We start from the raw sequence: 27,787 nt of genomic DNA on the forward strand, positions 1-27,787 counted from the left end.
TCATATGGGGACAACTTGTGCTGTCCTCTCGGAGAGCTTCGAATAGCATACAAAGCAAGTGGCAAAGCATCAGGCCATTTCAAGTGACTTTCAGTACAAATTTTATACATTTGTCGAGGTTGCATTAATACATATTTGGTCCTAGAGGAAGTGAAAGGAGACTCTCCAGACCCTTGGTGATAGATAACAGGAAAAAGGAAATAACATGAATATATTGGGGTATAATTATACATAGCACACGTTATATATGACATTTGAGGTTAAATGCAGAAGTCAGCAACAGGATGCATCTGTCTGGGTCAGTCTGCTCTTTTCAGATAAAAATACTCTCTGTCATCTCAGCACCTCCTTACTGGCAAGAGAAAATATTTAACCTTGACCAAAGTTTCAGGCCTATTTACTCAGGCTTTGGGTTTTGACCAAAGAATGTTTGTATACCTGAACTCTTACCCTCTTCAACTGACAGGGGAAGTCTTTACCTATACCCACTTAAACCTTTACCTATAAATATATAAATATATTTTTGTGCATGTATCCTTTCTTTGTCTTTGTCTTTTTGTCAGTCAGCCCTTCGCTGTATTCCAAGTTAGGAAAGCTACATCATATAAGTCAGTACTACTTTTATCTGACCTTGTCTTGGCAATGGTCTCTCAGTGCCATTTCCTCTGCCTTCTACATTCTCTTTCGATATTGAGAAAGCATTGGAAAAGCAAAGAAATTTCCATATATCTTAATTCACATACTGATCGGTTTCATTCATTATGCTAAATCAGGATTGTAGATTGTCCTAATATTGATTTCTGTCATTGTAGTTGTTAGGTTCAGCTTGCAGCTTACTCCTAACTTGTTGGTCAGGCAATATCTGTTTCTTTAAGAAACAACTGAGCCATGTAATCAGGGTTTGCTGAACCCTGTAATTAGGCTACAGTGCATAAATAAGCAGCACAGAGAAGCGTTCCTTCTTCCTGCTTCTTCCTGCTTCTTCCGGATTGATACCTGATTGTATCCTGTTGCTTACTGCGTATGGTACTGTATACCAAGAGTTACTAAAGTCTGTTTGCTTTGGTAAGGGAAGATACTTACTGGACTGATATTACTGTTTATGACCTTGGACTGTTTTACTTACACCGAGACTGTTTGTTATCTATAAAGTATTATTCTCACATGAGCTGGACGTTTATCTCCTTCCCTGTGTGTTTCTGCTCTGCTCGTTGCACAAGCAACAAATACTTTTTACACACACCCTAACATTGGTTATGGGCCCAGAACGTTCCAGGGCTCTTTAATTTGTTTTTGTGGAAGTGAGAAGTGCAGGCAGTGGGTGTAGTAGTCAAGATGATGGCTTTTGAGCAAGGTACAAGTTATTCTACTATAACCCGGTTGGATGGAACAAACTATGTTACCTGGTCCACAAAATGCTGTCTACTTTTGCGAAAAGAAGGACTGTGGGACATGGTTAATAATCCACCGGACATAACTGCATTGAATGCTGCTGATGAAGAAGATGCCAAAAAGATAGCGAAGTTTCACAGGGACAATGAGCGTGCTTTATGCATCATTGGCCTGACACTGGGAGACCAGCAACTTGTCCATTTCCGGGGCGAAGAGTCTGCTGCGAGGTGTTGGACAAAGCTAAAGAAGCTCTACGTTCGTGACTCTGTGGGTGTCCATATCTACCTGACACGGAAATTGTTTCGCTTACATCTTCAGAAAGGAGGAGACATGATGGCTCACCTGGACTCCATGACAGGGCTTTTCCAGGAGCTACATGAGAAAGACCTTGTGTTTACTGAACTGCAGCAAGTTTATATTATTCTTTCATCGTTGGATGACAGTTATGACTCTTTTGTTTCATCATTAGAAGTATTGTCTAGAGATGAACTAACATTGGCCAGTATAACTGGTAGGTTACTGGATGAGGCCAAACGTAGGCAAGAACGAGACCAGTTAAGGATGCAACAGCAACCAAAAGTGGAAGCTGTATATGAGAATGTCAATATTGTTAAACGCTGTTATGCTTGTGGGGCTAGGGGCACATTGCAAAATATTGTAATAAGAAAGTATCTGCTAGTAACTCTGCTAAACCCAGGAAAGGGTGTAATTTAGCAACCAGTTCATCTAATAATATAAAAGATGATTGGTGGGTGATTGATAGTGGTGCCTCTCAATCAATAACAAAAAACAGAAAACTGTTTCTAAATATGAAGAAAAGTACTAAAAAGGTCAAATTAGCTAATGGCTGGAATGTGACTGTAGCTGGGGAGGGACTTGTTCAATGTTCTATTAGTAAGCACCCTTTACCCATGCTTTATATCCCTAGTTTGAAATATAACCTTTTATCTGTAAAGTCATTACTACATTCTGGGTTTACAGTAACTTTTAAAAACAACAAATGTTTGCTGGAATGTGAAGGCACTGTAGTTACTGCAGAATTAGAAAACGACTTATTTGTTATTAGGGATACGTCATTACTGTTAGTTCAGTCAAAAGCTAAATTTGGAAATGTAAAGCCTCATGATGAATGCGTACATTTATTACATAGAAGGCTTGGTCATCTGAATTTCAGGTTGTTGAATTCGACTGTTAAGCAGTCTAACGGCATAAAATTAAGGGCTTGCAGCAAATACCTGAACTGTAATACTTGTAACCAACATAAAAGTAAAGTTACACCTGCAAACCGCTGCAATGGGTTTAAAACAACTAAACCTTTGGAGGTAGTCTTTTTAGACTTAATAGGGCCAAAGAAACCCAGTTTAGGGGGAGCATGCTATATTTTGAGTATAGTTGATCACTTTACTAGATATGGTTTTTGCTACCTTATGAAGTCCAAAAGTGATACATTTCAATGTATCACAAATTGGCTTCATTTTGTAGAAAGGAAGCAGAGGTTTAAGGTGAAATGCATTGTTACTGACAATGGAACTGAGTTTACTAACCATCAGTTGGCTAAGTTTTTGAAGGATGCTGGGATACAGCATAAACGTTCTGCCCCTTTTCGGCCAGAACATAATGCATATATTGAAAGAAGAGGCCAGACCCTACAAGCTATGACTAGGACTATGCTGGCTGATGCTTGTTTACCTGATAAATTATGGGGAGAAGCAATACTATGTGCCAATCATATTTTAAATAATGTGGTACACTCCTCTACAGGAAAAATACCTTTTACTTTATGGCACGGGAGGAAGTCTGATTTAAGTTATATACATACTTTTGGTGCACCAGCCTGGGTGCATACACCAGTTAGTCAGAGAAGGAAGGACCAACAGAGAGCAAAGAAAATGATTTTTGTTGGCTATGAGGCTAACCATAGGTCCTATAGGTTCTGGGAAAAAGGAACAACAAAAGTTTTGTGTAGCACTAATGCTAAATTCCTAGAACATGAAGGCTGGGACAGGTTAGAAAAAGCAGACTATGGTTTTACAGATGTAGATGTTAGAATGGACCATATTCCTGATGATAGTTCATCTGGGATGGATGATAAACCATCTATTAAGGTTGAAGAACAGGAACAGGAATTAGGGTTAGGGGAGGATGAACCCAATATACCTGATGTTAGTCCTGTTATGCCTAGACGATCTTCCAGGGACCGGCATCCACCAGATCGCTATAAAGCCACAGTGGTTTGCCAAGTAGATATCGAACCATCCAGTTATCATGATATAAAATTATATCCAGAAAAGGAGCAAAAAGCCTGGCAAGAGGCAATGGATAGAGAAATTGATTCTTTGAAGAGGCTTGGTGTCTATGAAGTTGTAAGAAAACCACCAAATGAGAAACTTATAGGCTGTAGGTGGGTCTATAAGGTAAAGAAAAGTGTAGATGGGGTAGTAACCCATAAAGCTCGGCTTGTTGCACAAGGGTTCTCACAGACAGATAGAGACTATGATGAGGTTTTTGCTCCAAGTCTACGAGCGAGCACTTTGAGAACGATGCTTGTTTGGGCAGCTAGAAATAAATGCTCAATTACTCATTTAGATGTCGAGACAGCTTATTTGAACGCTCCGTTGAGGCATACAATATATATGAAGAAACCTCCTGGTTATGATACACAGGATAGAACTGAGTGTTGGAGGCTACAAAAAAGCCTATATGGTTTAAGGCAATCAGGTTACGAGTGGAACCAATGTATAGTGCAGGAATTACATAACATTGGGTTCTATGAGGGCGTAGCAGATAAATGTCTGTTTAAAAAAGAACAGGATGGATGTGTTTCATTCTTGTTACTCTTTACAGACGACATTGCCATAATTACCAGAACTGACGCTGAGGCCAGAGAGATTATCGGTCAGTTGCAAACAAAATTTAAACTTAGAAATCTAGGACATATACGGCATTATCTAGGGCTGGATATCCTGAAAACATCTAGAGGATTTAAAATATCACAGTCTAATAAGATCTGCAAATTGTTGAAAAAATATGGGATGGAATTATGTAAACCTGCCAAGACTCCTATGGCACAGGAATTTCAGCAGGATAGTTTGCAGAGTCCACAGTTCAGTAAAGAACTGTATCAATCATTAATAGGCAGTTTGTCGTATTTGAGCAACTGGACACGGCCTGATATAGCTTTTAGTGTTAATCAACTAGCACAATATAGTTCAGAGCCTACTGATAGGCATTGGCAGGCTGCTAAACGTGTTCTTAGGTATCTTAAAAGAACATTGCATTTTGCTATGTATTTAGAACCAAATGCCAATATGATGTTAAAGGCATATGCTGATGCCAGTTTTGCCAGAAAATCTACGTCTGGAATGGCAATCATGTTGGATAACTGCCTGATTGGATGGAGATCAATTCGCCAGAAACACATCAGTTTGTCTACCATGGAAGCGGAATTTTCTTGTCTATCACTTACATGTACTGAACTGATTTATTATAAACAGTTGATGGAAGATATTGGATTCAAAATGGATTATCCTATTACGGTTTATGAAGATAACCAGGCAGCCATTAAAATGGCAACGAATCTTGCTGTAAAGACAAGGACTAAATACACTGATATACGTTATCTGAATGTTCGGCAATGTGTTAAGGATAACATGATTACATTGGAATATTGCGCATCAGAGTACAATATTGCCGACAACTTTACTAAAGCGCAAGGTGCCATTAAACACACCAATTGTTGTGAAAGAGTTGGATTAAGAATCTGAAATGTAACTGATACCACTGTACAATGTATGATTTGGATGTGCATTTCTGTTTCTGCATCTATTGTGGATATTGTCCTGCCCAATGGGGAGAATGTTAGGTTCAGCTTGCAGCTTACTCCTAACTTGTTGGTCAGGCAATATCTGTTTCTTTAAGAAACAACTGAGCCATGTAATCAGGGTTTGCTGAACCCTGTAATTAGGCTACAGTGCATAAATAAGCAGCACAGAGAAGCGTTCCTTCTTCCTGCTTCTTCCTGCTTCTTCCGGATTGATACCTGATTGTATCCTGTTGCTTACTGCGTATGGTACTGTATACCAAGAGTTACTAAAGTCTGTTTGCTTTGGTAAGGGAAGATACTTACTGGACTGATATTACTGTTTATGACCTTGGACTGTTTTACTTACACCGAGACTGTTTGTTATCTATAAAGTATTATTCTCACATGAGCTGGACGTTTATCTCCTTCCCTGTGTGTTTCTGCTCTGCTCGTTGCACAAGCAACAAATACTTTTTACACACACCCTAACAGTAGTATTGAATCTATCCTAGCCACTTCTAAGTTATCTGTAAAGATAAGAAACATTTCCTCCCTCCAATTGTTTACCATATCAAAGTGTCCAGAACCCAGCACTCAACAAGAATGAACTCAACAAGAATAAAATAGGATATGTAACTCCACAGTCCCTTCCAACTCTATTTTTCTATTCTATTCTATTCTATTCTATTCTATTCTATTCTATTCTATTCTATTCTGTTCTGTTCTGTTCTGTTCTGTTCTGTTCTGCTCTGCTCTGCTCTGCTCTGCTCTGCTCTGCTCTGCTCTGCTCTGCTCTGCTCTATTCTACCCTTTCCAAGCAGTTTACAGAGTCAGCCTATTGCCCCCAATAAGCTGGGTCCTCATTTCACCGAGCTCGGAAGGATGGAAGGCTGAGTCAACATTGAGCCTGGTGAGATTCGACCTGCCAAACTGCTGGCAGCCGGTGATCAGCAGAAGTAGCCTGCAGTACTGCACTTAACCACTGCATCACCGTGGCTCATCATCAACAATAATAATAGGTGATTCAATATGTCATGATCTGGAGTTAATTCATTCTGGAGTATCAAACCTTCACTGAAGAAGATGGCCTCATCCACATCAGACAAAATAAGAAGGAATTATAATGGCCCACTGCCTAGTTCAAGAGTGTTGAACTGTTTTTACACATTTAAATCTTTACAATCTCAAGAATAAGTTTGGAGACTAAAAAACAATCAAATTTCCCTGAATTGTTCCTTTCTCAGCTCTCAAATTAGGATTATTCTCCTGAGTCAAAGAAAACTCTTTTCTCCAACGGCACACTTTTATGGCCAAGTCTCGTTCCCAATTCCCCTTCTAATTATCAAAATCACGATTATTTATTCTCCTTTGAACAAGGTTTATGGGATTTCCACCACCACAATTAGTTGCTAATCTATGTGACAACAAATGGGATAGACAGCATGTGATAATCTGATTTGTAACAGCCTCCTGTAATGAGATCAGAGTTTGGGGTAAAGTTGGGCAAATACTCTAGCAGTCTGAAATTGCAGATAGCTCTTCCAAATCTGGGGGCAAACTGGACCTTCTTCACTGTAGTTGTGGTCTTTCTGTGATCTCTGAGATTTAACTCTGTGCTGAAGAAAGAACTCTAGAAAGGATCTTCTGCAGTATACTGGATGTCAAATGTTGCTGCTGCTGCATATACAGCTTTTTCTGCTTCAGTTTCTGTCTCAAATTCCCTGTGCAGGTACACTGATGAAATGTCCATTTAAGGTGATCATAGAAGAAAACGAGTGGTTCCATTACTACAAGCCAGGAGACTACTGGATTACAGGAATAATGTCTGAAATCGGAGGTCTGTTGTACCCATTTTCATTCTCCAAGCCTCCAACCCATCAACTGAAAAGGTAATTGTCAACTCATCCAAGGATTCTGGGCTTTTTTCCTCCCACCTAGCAGGAAGAGTTTGCTAGCTGCTAGAAAGGAAGAAAAGTCCAGAACAGAGTGGGTGTGATTCTACTGAGCTGGTGCAGCAGAAAAACCTGTTCTGTTCTGTTCTGTTCTGTTCTGTTCTGTTCTGTTCTGTTCAGTTCAGTTCTGTTCTGTTCTGTTCTGTTCTGTTCTATTCTGTTCTATTCATTTCTGCACATTCTAATATTTTCTTAATCATATTTTCATCCGTAGGGATCTCTTCACTTTTACAATTTTGTGCAAATACAATTCTAGCTGCAGTTATTACATGAATAATCAAGTATACATTTTCTTTACTATAAACTTCTGGTAGAATCCCCAACAGGAATAGTTCAGGTTTTAAACTGATATGTTTCTGTGTCATCTTCTCCAACCACATATCTCCAATGTCTTTTCTAGGAATGATTTCCTTTCCCCTATTCCTCACCTTGAAAAAGGCAAATCATTACTGCTCATTCCAATTTGCTTTAGAGAAAAGGCTCTTGGGGAACCTGATGATTTTGTCAAACCTGAATTTGCAAAGTTTCTTTTTAAGTTCTTCCACAAGTGTCAGCCTCAACACTGGGCAACAATGGGCACTGCCAACTCTCTCCCACAATGAATCTTGCCTGGATGGGGTCCTGCCTGCTTTCAAAATGATTACCTTGGTACTCTGGAGAGTCAGCAACATATTTATTCATATTTATTTTATTTATTTATTTATTAACAATGGTTAAACAGTAACTCCCAATAAAGTAAATGAATGACACCTTAAAATAGAGTGAGATCTCTGGTATTTTCTCCCTCTGTTTCTTCCCCTTCCTTACATTTATTCTATAATTCCTATCACCCTCTCCGCTCTTTCTTTCCACCCTTCAACACTTTTGTAGCTGTTCCTTTTGGTTTAGATAAAAGGGATACTTTTTAAAAACCGAATTCAAGGAGGGGACAGACTTTATGAGATAAGTTAATGTTTAGTGGCAGAGGAATCCCATTAACTGTAGTTAACTGTAAAATATAGGACAATAACTCTAAAGCCGTGAATGTTGTTGTTCTTAGTCACAAAATCGTGTCTGACCCATCACCATCATGGACAACATTACTCCAGGCCTTTCTGTCCTCTACCATCCCCCAGAGACCATTTAAGCTCACACCGACTGCTTCAGTGACTCCATCCAGCCACCTCATTTTCTGTCGTCTCCAGCACCATAGTTCAAAGGCCTCAATTCTTTGGTGCTCAGCCTTCTTTATGGAAACCATGAGTATTTTGCAGCTAATATCTAAGTCTAAGGAAGGCTTGCTAAAGAGATATCCATCTTCAGTTAGGTAATACCACTTGCTAATCTAGCACTTGAATCCCAACAGTTAGTCCTCTCCAGGGTGATACAACGGGAAGAAATCATATCATATGATCACAACCTATACATGTACACTTGGTAGCATCCCTTAATAGCATTCTTGAGGATTGGAAAGAAAAGGATCTTATATAATTTTTCTGTGTAATTTTGCCACCTCTTCTTAATCTCTTCTGCCTCTGTTATGTCCCTACCGTTTTGGTCCTTTATTATGCCTATCTTTGCAGGAAATGTTCCCTTCATATCTCCAATTTTCTTGAAGAGATCTCTGGTCCTCCCTATTCTTTTGTTTTCTTCTGTTTCTTTGCACTGTTCATTTAAGAAGGCACTCTTATCTCTTTTAGCTATTCTCTGGAATTCTGCATTAAATTGGGTGTATCTTTCTCTTTCTCCCTTGCCTTTCGCTTCCCTTCTTTCCTCAGCTATTTACAAAGCTTCCTCAACAGCCATTTTGCTTTCTTGCCTTTCTTTTTCTTTGGGATGGTTTTAGTTGCTACCTCTTGTACAATGTTGCGATACTCCATCCATAGTTCTTCAGGCACTCTGTCTATCAGATCTAATTCCTTAAATCTATTTGTCACCTTTACTGTATATTCATCAGAGATATGATTTAGTTCACACCTGAGTGGTATGATTTTAATTACATTTTACGGGTTGTTGTGAATTGATATGAGTGATATATTAGCTTTATAAATAGGTAAGTGGATTAAATAAATGCTTCAGTTTTGCAAAAAGTTTATTCTAAGCAGATTGAAACAGTTACAATACTAAGAAACCTTCACACTTTCTTTTTGAGAAGACGATGGTGTGGAGGTTTCTTGCTATTGTAACCATTTTCCTTACCTGGCTCCTGAACTATAAGAATAATTTTCCTCATTTTTTTTCCTCCAAGTCATAATGTGGAGAAAAAGGCAGAATCAGTTATGGTGATTTTGATAGCATTCCTTTGATCCTGACATAACAAGCTTGCTATCTCTCTCTGATATTTTTTTTTTGGCAAGAAGCTCCTAGTGGTGTCAATGGGACTGTTCTTCTCAGAGAAATTTCAAAAATGTCTATCACTTGCAAAATTCAAATAAATTGAATAATTTAATTGAAATGTCAACTTGCAAAGCATCCCTGGCCTGCTCTCGAGTTGCCATAGGCAAGTGGGATGGGAAACCGACAAAACAGCACAGCAGCCAAAGACAGATGCACATTCTAGAATTATATCTCTAAAGGCTGTATCCCAGGGTTACCACAGCAGCCGGAGAGGAGTGATCTCTACAGCCCGCAAAATTGCTCCGTTGGCAAATGTGATTAATGACACAGCATGAGGGGAGGAGGAAAACAAGGTCATGGTTGGGGCATTATTTACGTGGGGTCAGATTTGGCTTCACTTGGGAAAGTGCCTATATGAAGCTCCTAATAACTAACTGGATTTCTTTTGAAGCTTGGTTAGAGGCTCATGATTTAATTAGGGCATCTGTCGGATCCCTGACATGAATAAAGAGAAGTTGATTAACTTTTTGGCACTGCACTCAGTGGTGGGATTCAAGTAATTTAACAACCGGTTCTCTGCCCTAATGATTTCTTCCAACAACCAGTTTGCCAAACTGCTCAGAAAGTTAACAACCGGTTCTCCCAAAGTGGTGCGAACTGGCTGAATCCCACCACTGATTGCACTATATAGATATAAAGCTGCAGTAAATATGATATGCTTTCATGAAAATCCAAACTGAAGATTTCTTTCTTTCTTTATTTGAATTTGTCAAAGAAAAATGAGAACAAGAATAAGAGAATAAAAGTACAATGAAAAGGACGATAGCAGTGGTGAAACTCAATTTTTTTTACTACCACTTCTGTGGGTGTGGCTTGATGGGCATGGTGTGTCTTGGTCGGTGTGGCAGGGGAAGGATACTTCAAAATCCCCATTCCCACACCACTCCCGGGGCCAGCCAGAGGTGGCATTTGCCAGTTCTCCAAACTACTCAAAATTTCCACTACTAGTTCTCCAGAACCTGTCAGAACCTGCTGAATTTTACCCCTGGACGATAGGCACATTAGTGCACTTATGCATGCTCCCCCTACTTACCACTTAAGTATGATGTAAGTTCCATGGAAGTCAATTTGTGACTGAAACTGTGAAAATTTGTAGCTGAGACAACTGAATCAGGTAGGGCATTCCAGACTTTGACAACTCTGTTACAGAAATCATATTTTTACAGTAAAGTTTAGAACGATTTACATGGAATTTAAAGTGTTCGCCGACATATTATTGCGATTAAAACAGAAAAAGTCATTTACAGGTAAAATATCACTGTTTAATTTTGGATGTAATACCTAGGCCTGGCCACAAGGACGCAGTTCTAAATTATCCAAACTGAGAATTTTGAGCCTAGTAACATAGGGAATTCTATTGTGAAAAGAATTGTGCAAGACTTTTCTCGTGAAGTACTTCTGAACCCACTCAATTGTACTGATGTCAGATATATGGTGGGGATTCCAAACAGTTGAACAATACTCTAAGATTGGTCTAGCGTAAGTTTTATAAGCTCTAATGAGCAATACAATGTTTCCAGAAAAAAAAGCTTCGTCAAATTAACCTTACAACTCTTAATGCTTTTTTAGCAATGCTGTTACAGTGAGCGTTGGAGCATAAATTGTCAGAGATAAAGTAAGTACACCTATGTCCTTAACAAGATGAGGGTCATCTGCTAGATCAGAGATCCCCAACCTTTTGGACCTCAGGGACCACTGAATTCGTAATTTGAAATCCCAGGGACCGCTAATATGATCTGCCTAATGACCGGCTGGGTGGGTGTGGCCAACTTGATGTCACACATGTCAAAGGGTGCCTTGCCAGCCTCTACTTGCCACTCCTCGCCTACCTGCCTGGGCACCTTAGGGCCCCAAGAGGAAGAAGTTGTTGGAGCTAAGCAGCCACCATGAGAAAGAGTTGGCAAAACATCTGGCTCAGTTCAAATTGGATCTGACCAAGAAGGAGGCTCAGCAGAAGCACCTCACTGAGGACTACAAGCATTGTCTTTCCATGCAGAGGGAAGACCTGTGGGACTACAAGGCCAGTTACTGGCACCCCAGTTAGGGCCCCAGTTGTTGGAGCTAAGCAGCCACAACCAGTTGGTGACCACTGTGCTAGATCAATGCCACTTTTCTTATACTTGACATTCTGATTATGTTTACTAATATATAAGACAGAGCATTTATGAATTGAAATTTGAAGTTGCCAAATAGGTGACCATTCAGACACCATTTAGAAACATAGTTGAGATCCCTTTGCAAAACAACAGAATTATCTGTAAAATTGAGTAATTTTACATCATTGGCAAAAAGAATGCAATTCCTTTTAAGTTGATCACATAAATCATTGATATAGAGCAAAAAAAGATGATGAAATTTTTTACATTGCAGTGAGAACACCTTCTACCAAATTCTGACCTTCTTGTTGGCTGTTCATGAAGTCAACCAGAATTCAAGGCTCTTACCCAACATCACCCTGGGCTACAACTTCTATGGGACCTTTTTCAATGCACGAATGACCTATGAGGCCATGCTGGATGTGCTGTCTACAGGACAGGAGAACATCCCAAACTACAGATGTGGAAGACAAAAGAACCTGCTGGCAATTCTTGAAGAGATGGATTCTGAACTCTTTGATCATATTTCCAATGTCTTGAGCATCTATAAAATTCCACAGGTATAAAGCCAAATGAAATTAATTCCATGTTGTAAATTGTTCAGATTTGCCTAGAAGGCAGCACTAGAGGGTAAGCTATAGAGCTTGATATTGATGTATTTTGAGCGCTGTACACAAATGCAAAGTGTGAGCTCACAGAACCAGTTTTTAAACCGGTTGCAGTCCACCATTCTATGAATATACATACTTTGGCTTTGGTCCATGTGGCCAGCAGGCCTCTGGTAGCAGAAAAAGTCTGGGTGTGACCATTGGGAATTTTGAAAATTATTACTTTCAAAAAGTAAGACTTTGTCATAGAATGTATGAGGGTTGAATCAGTGACTTTTAAACATTTTGAAAATTTAATGACCAATGCAAAAGAGATTTTTTTCCATAGAATCATAGAATAAAAAGTACATCTCCTTACACAGAAGAGGAATGGTCAGACCACTGTAGCCAAATTGCTGTCCAAGTTTTCCTTGAAAATAACCAGCAGTGGAGCTCCAGGAGGCAGGCTGTTCCAACTCTTAATAACTCTCACAGTGAGGAATTCCTCATTTTTATAATGTTGAGACTGAAGTAAAAAATTCAAAAGAAAGATATGAAAAAAACAATAAATGGGTCAAGATAAGTAGAAGGCACCTCCAGAAAGCAGCTTTTACATACTTTCTCTAGTGTACATAAAAAAAAATAGTGTACATAAAAAAGGCTGAGCGCCAAAGAACTGATGTCTTTGAACTATGGTGCGGAAGAAGACTCCTGCGAGTCCCTTGGACTGCAAGATGATCAACTGGTTAGTCCTAGAGCAGGGGTCCCCAACCTTTTGGACCTCAGGGACCACTAAATTCATAATTTTAAATCCCTGCCTAATGACTGGCTGGGTGGGTGCGGCCAACTTGATGTCACTCACATCGAGGGGCGTCTTGCCAGCCTCCTAGCCTACCCGCCTGGGCCCCTTAGGGCCCCAACAGGAAGCAGTTGTTGGAGCTAAGCAGCCAACACGAGAAAGAGTTGGCAAAACATCTGGCTCAGTTCAAATTCAATCTGACCGAGAAGGAGGCTCAGCAGAAGCACCTCACTGAGGACTACGAGCATAGGCTTTCCAAGCAGAAGAGTACAAGGCCAGTTACTGGTACCTGGAGGCTCAGCAGACTGAGATGGTCAGCCAATTCCAGGCCATGATGCAGTCTCACTGGAACAAGGACCTCCGGATCTTCGCCACCAGCGGCACTTCCCTCCAGCCTTCACCCAAAGCCCTGCACCAGGGGGCTGAAACAGACCTCAAGTCAGAATTTCTTCCCCCCTCTGACCCACACAAGAAGACCCCAAAGGGGGAGATTCTGCAGCAACACAAATGTTCTTTGCACATATCCGACCCAGGGGCCGTAGTTTGAGGACCCCTGATTTAGTGCAATATAAAACTGCAAATAATTTTTCTGAGGGCCACCTAAATTTTCTCATGGACCACCAGTGGTCCATGGACCATCAGTTGGTGACCACATTCCTAGAGGAGATAAACCCTGACTGCTCTTTAGAAGGCCATATCCTGAAGATGAAACTCAAATACTTTGGCCACCTATTGAGAAGGAAGGTCTCACTGGAGGAGAGCCTAATGCTGGGTAAGGAAGAAGAAGGAGATGACAGAGAACGAGGTGGTTGGATCGAATCACTGAAGCAGTAGGTGTGAGCTTAAATGGACTCCAGAGGATGATAGAGGACAGGAAGGCCTGGAGAAACATTGTCCATGGGGTCACGATGGGTCAGACACAGGGGTTAAAATCTTCCCAGTTAGGACTGGATCGCCCAAAAATGGCTGCTCCCCCGACCACCACCATGCCCAGCTGAGCCGCATGATCATCAGAGGCTTTTTTTTTTACTTTTAAAAGCATTTTTTTACTTCTTCTTCCGCTTAAAAAATGCTTTTAAAAGTAAAAAAAAAGCCTCTGATGATCGCGCGGCTCAGCTGGGATCGTCAGAGGCTTTCTAAAGCATTTTTTTAATCACCTCTTCCGCTGAAGAGTTTGCAGAAAAAAATGCTTTAAAGTCTCTCTGACAATCCCAGCTGAGTTGCCTGATCGGCAGAGGCTTTTCAAAGCATTTTTTTGCATTTGCAGAAAAAAATGCTTTAAAAAGTTTAAAAAAAATTTTTTGGCCACGCCCACCAAGCCACGCCCACAGAACCGGTAGTAACACATTTTACATTTCACCCCTGGTCAGACATGACTTCACAACTAACAACAACAATTAATGTACAACACAGAAGAAAGTATGTCATAATATTCTTTCCTATTTTGAACTGGAGCTTGGCAAAATGCCAGTTGATTTGGGTTTTTTTTTTTAAAGGAGGTTAGTAAACTGACTTCTGCATTTCAAATGTCTGAAAGAAATTCAGCCAATTAAAGAGTTTATATAGAATGATTTGAAATCAATTATATGAATGAAGACAATGAAATAATAGACCAATATTAAACAATTCCTGAGGGGGGTTGTAACAATATTTCAAGCCCAACATACGAAACAATCAAATAAGTAGTAATAATCTATGAGAAATTAATATGTTTGTCAGTTTAAAAAGATATTCCATGAGTGCATAGCAGTTTTCCAGTATTTGTGAGGCTGCCATAAAGAGGAGAAGGTCAATTTATTTTCCAAAGCACCAGAAGGCAGGACAAGAAGCAATGGATGGAAGCTAATCAAGGAGGGAAGCAACCTGGAATTAAGGCTTGGAGGACAATTAATCATTGGAACAGTTTGCCTTCAGAAGTTGTGGGTGCTTCATCACTGGGTTTTTTTTAAGAAGAGACTGGACAGTCACTTGTGTAAAAAGGTCTTGGGTCTGCTGCTTGAACAGGGGGTTGGACTAGGGCTGGGGTGTCACTCGATTTCATTGAGGGCCACATCCAGGTTGTGTCTGACTTTGGGTGGAGGCATGGCCAAGGTGGGAATGGGCAGCATGATGTCACTTGTGTCAGGGGCACCTGCGGTGGCCTGAATGCTCTGCCAGTGAAAATGGGCTCCTGAGCCCCGTTTTCATCTGGGATGGCCTCCTGCAACCCTCTGCCCCCTTAAACAGAGCTCGGAGGGGGCATGCATGGCCCTCGCAAGCTTTATTTTTGGCTGGGAAGCCTCCTGCAACCCTCTCCTTGCCAAAACAGAGCTCGGGAGGGCCATGCCCGGCCCTCTCTAACTCCATTTTCACTGGCAGAGGCACTGTGGGCTGGTCCTTTGCTATTTCAAGGGCGACCCCACAGGCCAGATCTAAGCACCCTGCAGGCCAGATCCAGCCCTCAGGCCTTGAGTTTGATACCCCTGGACTAGGGTCTCCTACTTGAGCAGGTGGTTGAACTAGAAGACTTTCCAGCTCTATTCTGATTGACTAATTGACTGAGTGGATGGGTGACCCACAGAGCTATAAGGTGACCAGAAGGGTGTGCTCTATGAGGACCACCAATGAACATCACCCACAGATAATTCAGAGCTCCCTGGTTTCAAAGGGAGCATACAAGACAACAGGACAGAACATCAAGGGAACTAGCAAAATCCATGCACTTATCATTTGAAACATCTCTCAGCAGTGTGGAAAGGCCCTTAGATTTACCATCTGACTTTTAACATTAAAACTGGCACAAACTACTGTTGGAAGAAAAATCCTTCTGGGTTCAGTTACAAATGGGGGAAAAGCACTGGAAACATGGTGGCTGCTTGGAAAGATGGTATTAACGGTGGACAGGATCATATGCTTTGATCATGTTGGGTGAAGAAAAAAAGGGAAGAGATGCTGAGAGTGACTGAGTTTTATGCCCTCTCTGAATTTGAACTTTATTCTGATTGGTTGTCAGACTCCCATAGGGCCATACAGGGGCAACTCTGTAGGTTGTGTTTTGAGTCCATGATTGGTTGAGCCTTGCTGGATGGTGAAGTACTGAAAGGGCTTTGGGATTGCTATTATGGTTCTGCCTGAAGCAGGTAGATCTTTGTTATGTAGAATAGACTGGCTCAGGCCTTAAAGGCCCATTGACAAAGATGGGGGGGGGGTGAAGTTTCTGTCTCCCTTTTAGGGGAAATATTCTTCCCTTTTAATATTTCCTAAATATCTCATTTTCCTAGGAGGGGGTGGGCTTTGAAACAGAGATGAGCACCACCCCCTAGAGTCAGGAACGACTAGCACATATCTGTGAGGGGAACCTATACCATTACTGAAAATATCTCATGTTCCTAGGAGGGTGGGTGCTAACTTCCTACACTACCAATACCTTCTCTTTTATCTTAGATCAACTATAATGTCATCAACCAGATGGCTGAGAAAAATCATCGTTTTCCTTTTTCATATCGGATGACCCCAAACCAAGAACCTCCTTACTCAGCAATCATCCAGCTGCTCCTGCACTTCCAATGGACGTGGATCGGCCTCCTCTCTCAGGACAATGAAAAAGGAGAAAAATTCAAAAGACGCTTGGAAGTCCTTGCTCTAAAAAATGGGATTTGCATTGTCCTTTCAGGATCTGTCCCAGAAGCAAATCTGCCGACAAGTGCTGGAGAAACTCTCATGCAAGAAAAAAGGAAAATGTTCCTTTCTCTTATCAAGAGTCAAATAAAAATTATAGTATTCCAACTGGATTTACAGGCCTCAGGAATGTTAGCAGTAATAATACAAACGATTGATATGACTAATACATCCCTTGTGGGAAGGGTGTGGATTGCAACAACTTTGACAGCTTTAAGTGTAGATAGTTTTGACCTCTTGGTTGATCTCCAAAATAAATATGCTTTGTTTTCCTTCCTCATCAAGACAAAGAGAAGGACTCAGTATTATGACTTTAATTCTCATGCATCTATGTTCTTATCGTATGGAAAGGAAGCTTTCCAATGTTCTTTTTCAAGTCCTGTGTTATCTAAGAAAGTTTGGAAAAAATGTAGAGAAAAAGAGAATTGGGAATTTCCACCCCATGATGTGATTGCAAGAATCATGTCTCAGGACTCCTCCAGTATTTCCCAAATAATTCAAATTGTGGCCTGCGTCCTCAGTGCTGCCTCTTCCTCCCAACGGAGTAAGAGGAGAATGCAAATTGGAGACCATCAACCACCTCAGATTGTACAGCCATGGCAGGTAAGTCTTCTCCCTTGAGGTTCCACTTATTCTCCCCTTCCAATTCCTCAATATTAAATTAGATGTAGAAAGGGGTGAGATGTTCCAAAGAGCAATTGCCCAGTTTGTGATATTTGAGAGTGGGTGTCAATTCTGAAGCTGACCTGACCGAGGCCATTTTGATGCTTCAGTGTTGCCACATTGGAGCTGAGGAATAGAGAGGGAGGGGAGGAATAGAGATACTAGAGTTTTGTAGCCAAAACAAAATACTTTCTCCTGGGAACCAAGGACATTCCCACCGATGGCCGGAGGGTGGGTGAGTGAAGTTACCAGGTAACCGGATGACACCTTGATTGGACCATGTGACTGATTGTTTGGAAAGGGGAGGAAAAGTTTTACTTTTAATTAGGTGAAAACTGTGGAAACATTTAGAGTCAGTTTTCACCAGCCTATGCCTATATGATATGTCCAATAAAACTGATATTTGAGGAACCTTCTTGCCTCAGAGTCCTGTTTGCTATGGGCGTATTACTTGGAACCCTGATGGTGAGTTAGAGAGAGATGATAAAGAAACATCATCCAAAGTTAAACAACCTGTGCTAGTTTGGGATGCTTTTGTGACAGAAATAGCTCTATGGTGACAACGTAATTTTCAAAACTAAACCAGCATCAGAATATTCCAGCAATCCTCAACCTTTATCGTGATCACAAAGTGGTCTCCAAGCTAAGGAATTCAGATGGATTTTTTTTCTGGATTAAGATTGAATTTTGCTAGCTAACTCCATAACTTCATCTTCATCAGGTCTGAGGGCAAAATTGGATTCTCCCTCTTCTCCCATTACATGTTTTCCCATATCTGCAAGTGGTCTTGTCTCAGAGGGGGCTGTGATGGTGAAGCAGCAAAACATAGAACATAAAACATAGAATAATAAGATTTTGAAAGGACCTCAGAGGTTTTTCTAGTCCAACCCACAAATTGAGCAGGAGACCCTGCACCATTTCAGACAAAGATGCAGCAGCTGCAGGCTTGTTGTAGTGAAAGTTACAGGAAGCTGCTCCCCTTCTTAAATGTGCTGCCGCCATTGCCACCCTGTTCCATGCACATGCGCACACCACTGATAAATGCTGAATGAATAAGGAAATGGTGTGTGCATGTGCACCCAGCACATGGAACAGAGTGGCGATGGCAGCGACATGTTTAAGAAGGAGAGCGGCTCTGCTACAAGAAGCCTGCAGCTGCTGCATCTTTTGGAACAAGAAGCACCTAAAGGAGCACCAAAAAAAAAGGCTGTGGCTGCAGGCATCTTGCGACAAGAGGGGGGGAGGCAAAGCTGGCATTCAGCCCAGTGGCGATGTCTCAGCCCTGGCTTGCCTTCCCTTAAGTTAAGGACACATAATGTGGCAAAAGGAGAGTGGGCAGCGGCTAAGGGACAAAGCCGGAGCCAGGAAATGATGCATTCTCTGACCCGGTCGAGGTGGGCAGTGAGTGGGTGGCAGCTGCAAGGACTCTGGGAATCACATGTTCCTGGGCCCGGGCCGTGGCACCCAACCCAAGTCAAAGGATGAGCAGGTGGCATGCATTGCTTACCTTTGGTGAGCTGAGCAGGAGAGGTGACTGGTGAGGCAAGTAGCTGGGCTGCATGGCAAAGGGAACTTACATAGGGTGGGAGTGAGTGGGTGGGCTGAGCAGCCAGAAGCAGCGAGTGAGCCAGAAGAGGCGAGAGAGCTGGAAGAGGCGAGCGGGCATGTGTGGGCCACCAGGGATGATTGCTATGGTTCGGCGAACTGATTCCAATCATCCCTACCGGTTCACCCAAACCGGTCCAAACTAGTAGGATTTTACCCCTGCTGTAATTGTTGGTATGTTTTAGCCTTCAGCTCTCTAATCATTTTTGTTGCTCATCTCTACAGTCTTTCCAGTGTTTCAATATCTTTTTTATATTGTGTTGATCAGAACTGGATGCAGTATTCTAAATGTGGTCTTACTAAGGCTTTGTAAAGCAATATTAGAACTTCATGTGATCTTGATTCTATCCCTTTATTAACGCAGCCTAGGATTGCATTGGCATTTTTGTCTGCTGCCACACATTGTTGGATCATATTTAAGTGATTGTTCACTAGGACTCCAAGATCCTTCTCACGGTTACTGGCATTAAGCCAAATTTCACATAGTGTCAACTTGCAAAGCTTTCAAGTTGCCATGAGCAGGAGGGAGAAAGAACTGGAGTGAATTCCATACATTATTTCTCACCGCAATCAGAAGGAGGGTGTTAAATTTCACAGCCAGCCAAAGTGGTTAATTGGAGAATGTGATTTATGACATGGCCAGAGAGGAGGGGAGAGACAGGGTCATAGGAGAACGTAAATCTACATAGGATCAGTCCTAACTGCATCCGAGTATTGCTGGAATGGTGTTCCTAATAAATGAATATATTTCCTTTGAAGTTTGGATCATGGCGCATGAATTAATTAGGGCATCTTTCAGAATCTTGACACGTAGTCTGTACCTATACTGTTGGTTTTTCTTGAATAAGTGTAAAACCTTACTTTTATCTATGTTGAATTTCATGTTGTTAGGTAGGGGCCCATGTTCAATTTGTCAATATCTTTTTGGATCTTGAGCTTGTCTTCTGGAGTGTTGGCTATTCTTGTCAGCTTAGTGTCATCTGCAAATTTGATCAGTTACCCTTCAATTCCCTCGCCTAGATCTTTTTTTGAAGATATTGAAGAGTGCTGGGCCTAAAATGGAAACTTGAGGTTCCCCATTGCTTACTTTCCTCCATGTGGATGAGGTTCCCCAGAGGACTACATGTTGAATATAATTTGTTAGCCAGTTACAAAGCCACCTGATGGTGGTGTTATCTATTCCATGTTTTCAAGAATATGAGATAATGAATTATTTGGATGAGGCGATAGATGGGGAACTCATCAAATTTGCAGATGACACCAAGCTGGCAGGAATAGCCAACACTCTGGAAGATAGGCTTAAGATACAGAAGGATCCTGAGAGACTTGAACATTGCGCGCTATCTAACAAAATCAAATTTAATGGTAAAAAAAGTTAAGTTCTACATTTAGGCAAGAAAACAAATGCAGGTACAGTATATGTGACACCTTGCTCAATGGTAGTAACTATGAGAGGGATCTTGGCGTCCCAGTGGACAACCATTTAAATATGAGCCAGCACTATGCAGCAGCTACCAAAAAAACCAACACAGTTGTGGGCTGCATAAACTGAGGGATAGAATTAAGATCACGGGAAGTGTTAATAACACTGTCAGCGTTCCAAATTATGATCTCCTCCCATTGCTGACATGAATGAGAGAGGGAGAAGCTTTGCTTTAATGCTGAGATGAACTTTTACCTAGTTTCCTGCTTTTTAGTAGATAGCATTACCTGGGTGACAGAGGGAGGGGGGAATTCCTGTGAAAAGAATGTGCTTGGGATGAAGAGATGGATCTGCACGATGGCCAATGAGACATTGGGGTTGAAGAACGGAAAGGGAGGGGTTTGGATGAGGTGCCAGTTTTGGCTGCACAAAGAGTTCAGGGATGTCGTTCTTTCTATTCTTAAATTAAAAAAAAGATTCATTAGAGACCTGGCGTTTGAGAATGAAGTTTATTTAAGATACCAGCGAAACCTGACAAACACTTTATAATTCCTTGGTAAGGCCATTCCTGGATTACTGCATCCAGCTTTGGTTGCCACAATGTAAAAAAGATGTTGAGACTCTAGAAAGTGAGCAGAGAAGAGCAACAAAGATGATTAGAGGACTGGAGGCTAAAACATATGAAGCACGGTTGCAGGAACTGGGTATGTCTAATTTAATGAAAAGAAGGACTGGGGAGGCATGATAGCAGTGTTCCAATATCTCAGGGGCTACCAAAAAGAAGAGGGAGTCAAGCTATTCTCCAAAGCACCTGAGGGCAGGACAAGAAGCAATGGGAAGAAACTAATCAAGGAGAGATGCAACTTAGAACTAAGGAGAAATTTCCTGACAGTTAGAACAATTAATCAGTGGAACAACTTGCTTCCAGAAGCTGTGAATGCTCCAACACTGGACGTTTTTAAGAAGATGTTGGATAGTGTTATGTCCTTATAAGGACATCCACTGGGGATTGGCTAATCCTCCGGCGGGAGATTTAAAGAACTGTCATTGGACGGCTGAGTCTGCCGGAGCGTATTTAAAGAGCCCTGGCAGCACAGCCGCTCGTCTTATTCTTGTGCTTAAATAAAGTGCTGAATGGACTAGAGCTGGTCGCGTCTTTCTTTCCCTGCGCCGATCTAACACTGGCGACGAAGGAGTCAAGAACCAAGCGACGAACCTCGTGGCACGAAGCCAACTTCAAGAGCTAAGTCACTAGCAGCTGAAGTCACTCGTAGGCATCTTCCAGCGGCATGGCAGCAGCAGAAGCCACATTGCTGACCCTTGCCCCTTTCCGACTAGGGAAGGAGAAATGGAAGTCCTACATGATCAGATTCCGGCAATTCCTGAGAGGCAACAACATCAGGGATGCCGATGACGGCCACAAGAAGGGTATTTTCCTGGCAAACTGCAGCACTGATGTCCTCGAGATGGCCATCGACCTGGTGGCACCAAGGGGCATCGAGGAATTGCCATGGACGGACCTGCAACAAATTCTGCAGGACCACTATGGCCCAACGGGAACACCGGTGGCTAATCGATTCACCTTCCACCAGAGGGATCAAAAGGAAGGTGAAACCATCAAGGAATTCGTGGCCGCCCTGCGCCAAATCGCAGCCAGCTGTGAATTTAATCACGTGGACAATGCCATAGCTGACCGCGTGGTTTTTGGCATGAGGGACAGGGCCCTACAAAAAAAGTTCCTGAGCAAGGAGAAGCTTGTGCTCAAGGACGTGGTGGAGGAAGCTACGGCCTCCGAGACCTCCGAGAGAGCAGCAGCCGCAGTGCTCCGGGCAAAAAGAATCCACAAGATTCGCAGAGCTGCGCAATCATCGACCGAGGATTCCACGGCTGGATCAGAATCCGATGAAGAATTGGCCGTGCACAAAGTCTCCAGACCCCTGAAGTGGGAAACCGCTCGGAAAAGCGATGGGGGGGAGTGCTGTGCCAGCTGCAGAGGGGACCATTCCAGAGTCAACTGCAAGTGGAGGGATGCGACCTGCAGACGTTGCAACAGAAGGGGTCACATTGCTGAAGCTTGCAGAGCCGAGGAGCCAGCCCCGGAGCCATCCAGCCACCGGCCGCGCGAAAATTGGGAGGTCAACACGAGGTCATCCAAATGGTCCTCCTACCAGTCCAGACGCGGTGAGAGCGACGGGAACCAGAGGAGAGCGGTGCACCAGACAACCATAGACTTCTCCTACGATGACAACACCGCCACCAAGTGCCATGTGACCGTACACTTGGAAGGAACCCCATGTACAATGGAGGTAGATTCAGGCTCAATTTACTCCATTATGGACTGGCAACATCTCAAGCGCATCAAGCCAGACATCCGCAAAAAGGACCTGAAACCCCTACGCTCCAGGCTAGTCGATTTTGGAGGAAACCCCATCGGAGTCCTGGGAAGAACCTCACTACAAACCTCTTTCCGCGAGTTCCAAGGCGACCTCCCCATCACCATCATCGAGCACAACCACCTGACCCTGCTAGGCATGGAGTGGTTCAAGCCATTAGGGCTCGGGATCAGAGGGGTTAATCAGATTCGGCAGGATGAACTCAACACCCTCCTCGAAGAGTTCAAGGAAGTCTTTGATCGTAAGCTGGGGAAATTTGTGGGGAAGCCCATTTCCTTTAATCTTGATAAGGCAATTACACCCATTAGGCTTAAGCCTCACAGAGTTCCGTTTGCCTTGAGGCCCAAGATAGATGCTCAGCTAGATAAGCTGATAGCCCAAGGAGTTTTGGAACCAATCGATCATGCGGCATGGGAGACGCCCATTGTGACCCCCATGAAGCATGATGGATCTGTGCGCATCTGTGCTGACTATAAGTGTTCGATCAACAAGGCCCTGTCACAGAACGCATACTCAGTTCCAGTGGTGCAACATCTGCTGCATTCACTTGGGAGTGGGACAATATTTGCCAAACTGGACCTGGCCCAGGCTTACCAGCAACTGCCAGTAGACGAAAAAACTGTGGAGGCTCAAACCATTGTCACCCACAGAGGCGCATTTAAATGTAACCGTCTCCAATTTGGAGTCAGCGCAGCCCCAGGAATTTTTCAATCAATGATGGAACGCCTTCTCCAAGGCATTCCAGGGGTGGTGCCGTACTTCAATGATGTCTTAATCTCCAGGCACTCTAAAACCCAACTACTTGAGCGACTAAAACAAGTTTTACAGTGCTTTAAGGAGAAGGGTTTAAGAGTCAGGAGAGACAAGTGCATCATTGGGGTCCAGGAGGTTGAGTTCCTGGGCTATCTCATAGATGGCACTGGCATCCACCCCACCAAAGCAAAAGTTACGGCAATCCACGAAGCTCCAGCCCCCAAAAACAAAGCGGAGCTTCAAGCCTTTTTGGGACTACTGAATTTTTACAGTGTCTTCTTAAAACAAAAGGCAACAGCTGCTGAACCGCTCCATCGCCTGCTGGGGAAAGCGGTACCGTGGAGATGGGGGACAGAAGAGGAAGCAGCTTTCAAGACCATCAAAGGGCTCCTCTCCTGAGACAGCGTGCTCATCCAATATCACGAGATGCTTCCACTACTACTGACCTGCGATGCATCACCATACGGGATCGGCGCAGTCCTCAGCCACCAACTTCCCAACAGCTCTGAGGCACTCATCGCCTATTTCTCCAAGACGATGTCCAGTACCGAGAGGAACTATAGTCAGCTGGACAAGGAAGCCTTGGCCATCGTGGCTGGCATCAAGCGTTTCCACAAGTACCTGTATGGCAGAAGCTTCACGGTCATCACGGACCACAAGCCACTGTTGGGACTGTTACCAGGCGACAAACCCACACCCGGCTACATGTCGCCCAGGATGACAAGCCGGGCCATCTTCCTTGCCGGGTACTCATACAAACTAATCCACAGACCTGACAAGACCATCGGAAACGCCGACGCCCTGAGCCAATGACCATCTCAGGAGCCAGTGGTGGACCCCGCCCCCACACTCGGACTATTTCACATTGATGATGACCCCATTTGCCCAGTCACCTCTGCAGATGTGGCAGCACAGACCCAGAAGGACAAAACTCTCAAACAGGTACTCTCCTGGGTCCTGTGGGGGTGGCCAACGGAGAGGGTGGCAGAAGAATTTACCCCATAAATCAGGAAGCAGCAAGAACTAACCACAATGAAGGGCTGCATCTTCTGGGGTGACAGGGTCATGATTCCCCGAGCACTCCAGCAGAACACCCTAGAGACACTGCACAAGGGGCACCCTGGCATCGTGCGCATGAAGGGGTTGGCACGAAGCTACGTGTGGTGGCCCACATTAGACAAAGACATTGAGACCTGGGTGGCCAGATGTGACCCGTGCCAGGCATCCCAGCCAGCGCCACCCCGCGCCCACTCATCCGAATGGGAGATGCCCAGCAGCCCGTGGTCAAGGATCCACATCGATTTCGCAGGGCCGATGAGTGGAAAATACCTCCTCATCGTGGTGGATGCCTTCTCGAAATGGCTGGAGATCATGCCCATGGCATCTACAACAACAGAGGCCACCACAAGGGCACTCCGGAGGCTTTTCGCGATACACGGGCTACCGGATGTACTTGTGCACGACAACGGGCCACAGCTCACCTCCAAGCCCATGGAGACGTTCCTGGCAGGACATCATGCCGCACACAACGATGCGGAAAAGCCCGGCCGAGCTGCTGATGGGGAGAAGACTGAGGTCACATCTGGATCGACTGCACTCCCAGTACAACCCAGAGGTGCCATCAGACGCCAGCCACCTGCCCCGCACCTTCACCACAGGAGATCTGGTTTTCACGCTTAATTTTCACGGGTTTCCGAAATGGCTGAAAGGCAAGATCGAGAGCTCAACCAGCCCGAAGTCCTACAGAGTGGAGCTGGAAGATGGACAGGTCTGTAGACGTCACATCGACCAGCTCCAGAAAAGGTGGAGGGGAACGGGAAGAAACCAGCCTGACGAGGTAGGCTTACAACCCCCCGACAAGGTAGGCCTGCAACCCCCCGACAAGGTAGGCCTACCACACCCCGATGAAGTAGGCTGACCACGCCCCGACGAGGTAGGTCTACAACACCCCGACGAGGCCGACCAATGCCACTACCGTGAGCTGAACTGTCGGAAATCCAGAGCAGTAGACCAGTACCCACGGCCTGAGGGACGTCGACACCAAACCAGCGAGGAGGGCACCCGCCATCCCAGCAAGAGGGACCTCCACTGCAGCATTGAGGTATACCGGGGGCTACGCAGGGGGGAAGAGCCACACCCCCCCAGCAAGGGCGACAAACAACACCCCAGCCAGGGATACCTCCATCCCAGATGAGTAGACCGGGGACTACTAGGCGAGGAGGGCATACAACACCCCAGCAGAGCCAGCCAGCCACCGACCGGTGAGGGAGACCTCCACCACCAACCTGACCAGGTCAACCAGCACCAACCCTGCGAAGTCGACCTGCACGAACCCGACCGAGGAGGCAAACACCACCCCGGCGAGGTTGACCACGACCAACATCAACATCATCGGGAGCCACAGAAGTCTAAAATAACACCAGTGGACTTACCGGGCTTCGGACGGCACCCACCAGACAGCAGCGATGTCCAACCACGAGGTTCCAGAGAATCTGGGTGAGGGAAGGACTGGCGACACCAGCAGGAAGATCCAGATGCTGCGGCCAGAGGTGCTGGGACGGGTCCAGCACACTCGACGGCCGGACTCCGGGCTGCCTCAGCCGGGGAGCCGGAGAGGACAGGAGCTTCGCCCAGCCAGGTCAGCGGCGAAGCTCCAAGTGAACTGCACAGATCTTCTAGGACGGTCAGGCGTCCCGCCTACCTGCATGAGTTCGTTACGCATATTGACTTTGATGGACAGCTTTCAGACTAAGGGGGGAGGAGTGTTATGTCCTTATAAGGACATCCGCTGGGGATTGGCTAATCCTCCGGCGGGAGATTTAAAGAACTGTCATTGGACGGCTGAGTCTGCCGGAGCGTATTTAAAGAGCCCCGGCAGCACAGCCGCTCGTCTTATTCTTGTGCTTAAATAAAGTGCTGAATGGACCAGAGCTGGTCGCGTCTTTCTTTCCCCGCGCCGATCTAACAGATAGCCATTTGTCTGAAGTGGTGTAGGGTTTCCTGCCTAACCAGGGGAATGGACTAGAAGATCTCCAAGGTCACTTTCAACTACTCTCTTCTCTTCTCTTCTCTTCTCTTCTCTTCTCTTCTCTTCTCTTCTCTTCTCTTCTCTTCTATAAATATTTGAAAAACAACTGTAAAATACTGGAGAATGACTGAAAGAAGCTTCCCATGAAATGCTGAATCAATCTGCTTCAGACTGCAGTGATGATTTGAAGAGGTTGAATTATTCAGAGTACCTCCAATCCGGAATAATAGCAAGAAAAATATTGAATAAAGGCTCAAATTGGAATGTTTTTTTTCCCCTGCAGCTTCATAAGTTCCTGAGAAACTTCCAACATCACAATATTTCCCGAGATGGGATTTCTTTTGATGAAAATGGAGTTCCTGTTGGTGACTTTGATATCATGCAGTGGACATCCTCTTTGAACAAATCAGATGCAGGGGTGAAAATTGGGACTGTAGAAAGACAAACCTCCTTGGAAGTCAAGATATCTGTCAATCAAAGCGCCATCCAATGGCCAACTTTATTTAACAAAGTAGTTGAGGCTGCTTGGATTTTGCTCTTCTATTTATCTCCATGTGTGGAAAATTTTCTGCTCAGAAGTAATTCTTATTGAGGCCAGTTGAGTTAACCTTCAATTCCCTCACTTCCAAATAAGAGAACTTAAAGCCTCATTAATTCATTAGATATCATTTTACTTTAGAGGTTTTACAATAATCTATCACACACTGGAATCTGCTGCATTGTATTGCGGGATTTGCAATCTACATTATTAAACTGAAATATGTTGCCATAATTTATAGTACATCAAATTTATCTTCTTTTCAGTAAGAGAAAATCCAGAATGTCTATGGAGATTCTCAGTCATCCAGGTTGTATCAAAGGTGCTTTTTCAAAAGGCACCTGGACTTTGTTTTCCCTTGAAGATGTTTCACTTCTCATCCAAGAAGCTTCTTCAGTTCTGACTGAATGATGGAGGATGGAAAGATTTGGAACCACTGAAAAGACTGTGTTGTAAACAGGATATAGATATAGATTCAGCAATTGCAGGAAGGTTCCACACCCGTTTGCACTATTCAGGTGACCCTGAGGGTGCAGATAAATTTCAAGTGGCCTCAACAACTTTCAGAAAGACTGCTAACGACCAGATGACTGCAAGGATTATAAATCCTTCCATACTTCACCATTCAGTCAGAACTGAAGAAGCTTCTGGAATGAGAAGTGGAATGTCTTTAAGGGAAAACAAAGATCAGTTGTCTTTTGAAAAAGCACCTTTGGGAGAAAA

General features: G+C 43.7%; 1 protein-coding gene across 1 annotated transcript in view; it reads left to right on the top strand.

Annotated features, from left to right (window-relative positions):
- LOC139310142 (vomeronasal type-2 receptor 26-like) overlaps positions 1-27,787 on the top strand; it is a 30,493-nt gene that overhangs the window by 363 nt on the left and 2,343 nt on the right. Inside the window, exons 2-6 of the mRNA XM_070934299.1 lie at positions 6,924-7,083; positions 11,893-12,178; positions 13,255-13,542; positions 16,428-17,264; positions 26,810-27,037. Coding sequence (XP_070790400.1) covers positions 6,924-7,083; positions 11,893-12,178; positions 13,255-13,542; positions 16,428-17,264; positions 26,810-27,037 — 1,799 coding nt within the window. The remainder of the gene's footprint in view (positions 1-6,923; positions 7,084-11,892; positions 12,179-13,254; positions 13,543-16,427; positions 17,265-26,809; positions 27,038-27,787) is intronic.

The sequence above is a fragment of the Pituophis catenifer genome, unplaced genomic scaffold (genome assembly GCF_029215685.1).
Source record: "Pituophis catenifer annectens isolate HBS135680 unplaced genomic scaffold, rPitCat1.0.hap2 SCAF_2, whole genome shotgun sequence".
Taxonomy (NCBI): Eukaryota; Metazoa; Chordata; class Lepidosauria; order Squamata; family Colubridae; genus Pituophis; species Pituophis catenifer.